Source organism: Geospiza fortis, unplaced genomic scaffold (genome assembly GCF_000277835.1).
Source record: "Geospiza fortis unplaced genomic scaffold, GeoFor_1.0 scaffold2, whole genome shotgun sequence".
In the NCBI taxonomy this organism is placed as follows: domain Eukaryota; kingdom Metazoa; phylum Chordata; class Aves; order Passeriformes; family Thraupidae; genus Geospiza; species Geospiza fortis.
In genome coordinates this window covers 2,763,922-2,765,794 of record NW_005054366.1, presented here as the reverse complement: position 1 = coordinate 2,765,794, position 1,873 = coordinate 2,763,922, and the positions used below count along the sequence as shown (strand labels likewise).

The window sequence follows — 1,873 nt, the reverse complement described above, 5'->3', positions numbered from 1 at the left end:
GGAGGGAGCGGGGGGGGAACGGGGGAGAGCCCGGCCGGATCTGGGTCAGCTGCAGCCGGGCGGGGCTGCGGGAGATGGGGCAGAACTCGGCGGCCTCCACCTCCAAAATATTCCACCATCAACATCTTCCAGCATCCTCCTCCTCCAACATCCTCCGCTCCGTCATTCTCCTCTCCTCTCCCTCTCCCTCTCCTCTCCCCTCCTTCCTTTTCCTTCTTCTGTCGTTTCCTTCTTCCCCTCCTTCCTCTTTTCCTTCTATTCCTTTCCTTCCTCTTTCTTTTTCTTCCTCTTTTCCTTCTTCCTCTTCTCTTCCTCCTTCTCCATCATCCTCCCCCCTCCTCCGTCCCTCTGCCCCCTCTCCCGCCGCACCAAAGCAAGAAAAGCGCTTTTAACCAAACCCCTCCTCTTTCCCAGCCCTTTTCCCCTCCCAGCCGCGCTTCCTCAGCCTGGAGCGCCCCAATTAGCGCCGCTCGGGGTTTTAATTGCCCGTAATTCCGCCTGGTTCCTCCCCTGTGCCCATCGCCCTGCCGGAAAGGCGACACCGCCGGGGCCGACACCGGATCCCGGCTGGAATCCTGCCCGGCCCCGAGCGGGGCTCAATGGGATCCTGCCCGCTGACCCAGCTTTGGTTCTTAATTAGAGTTCAAGGAATGTTTTTCCCTGTACGACAAGAAACAAAAAGGGAAGATCAAAGCCTCGGACCTGCTGGCAGTGATGAGGTGCCTGGGAGCCAGCCCCACGCCGGGAGAGGTGCAGAGACACCTGCAGCTGCACAGGATTGGTGAGCCGCCTGCACAGCCACCAAAACGGGGATTAAACATGGGAAAATCCCGTTTTCCTGGAGCTGGGATGTTCCAGGAGGGAACAGCCACCCACAGCAGTCTCCAGAATCTGTTGTGATGTTTTAAATCCAGCCCACGGATCAAAACAGTGCCATTAAAATCCCTAAGAAAGCAGGAGACAAACATTTAATATGGATTTGGAGGGTGGGAGACTGTCCAGCCCAGCCAACAGAGGTAGAAGAGCACAGAAAGGTGTTCAGCTGAAGATCTGTGGGAAAAACAAAGCACAAACCCCAAGGAATTGTGAGATCAGGTGCGGGGGGGAATAAAAAATCAGGATCTGAGTTCAGAGCACAAATTGAACAGAGTTATAAATGGGATTTAGGAGAAAAAAATCCCGTTTTTTTACGGATTCTCTTAGGAGAAAGTTGTGACATGCCCTGGTCCAGACCAGGGACTGGGAAAGGAAACCCCAGGAAAGGGAACTGGGGGAGGACGAGGGGGGTGTTTAGCCCTGGATCCAGCCCCCAGACGGAGCCGTTCCCAAAGGATCTGCCCTTCCTTTCCCAGACAGGAACGCAGAGCTGGACTTCTCCACCTTCCTGAACATCATGTACAGGCAGATGAAGCAGGAGGAGCCCCAGGAGGAGATCCTGAGAGCCCTGGCCATGATTGACCGGCAGAAGCGAGGAGTGATCGCCGTGCCCGAGCTCCGCGCCAAGCTCACCCGGCTCGGGGAGAAGCTCTCCGAGGAGGAGGGTACCTGCAATTCCCACTGGGACCAAATTCCCCTTTCCCTAACCTCTCTTTTCCTTTTTCCTTTCCTTTCCTTTCCCTTCTCCCTCTTTCTTTTCTCTCTTCTGTTTTTTCCTCCTCTCTTTTCCTTCTCCTCCTCTGCAGCTGCCTCTGGGATTAGGAAGGGCCTGTTCCAGCAGGAGACACCAAAGTAAAAACAGGCAAAAACCCCAAACCCCTCCAGTTTGTCAGAAATTTGGCTCCGAGGGGCACAATAAACCCCAAAAGCCCATCTGGACTCAATTTGTGGGTTTTTTTTCCCCCCTGTGGAACTTAAAAAGATGGATATTCCTGCT

At 54.6% G+C, this 1,873-nt stretch overlaps 1 protein-coding gene across 1 annotated transcript in view; it reads left to right on the top strand.

Moving 5' to 3' along the window:
- Nucleotides 1–586: 586 nt before the first annotated feature.
- Nucleotides 587–1,873, top strand: part of CALML4 (calmodulin like 4) — a 1,832-nt gene continuing 545 nt past the window's right edge. The window contains exons 1-2 of the mRNA XM_031059732.1: nt 587–781; nt 1,353–1,541. Of these exons, the coding sequence (XP_030915592.1) occupies nt 715–781; nt 1,353–1,541 (256 nt within the window). The 5' untranslated portion in view covers nt 587–714. The remainder of the gene's footprint in view (nt 782–1,352; nt 1,542–1,873) is intronic.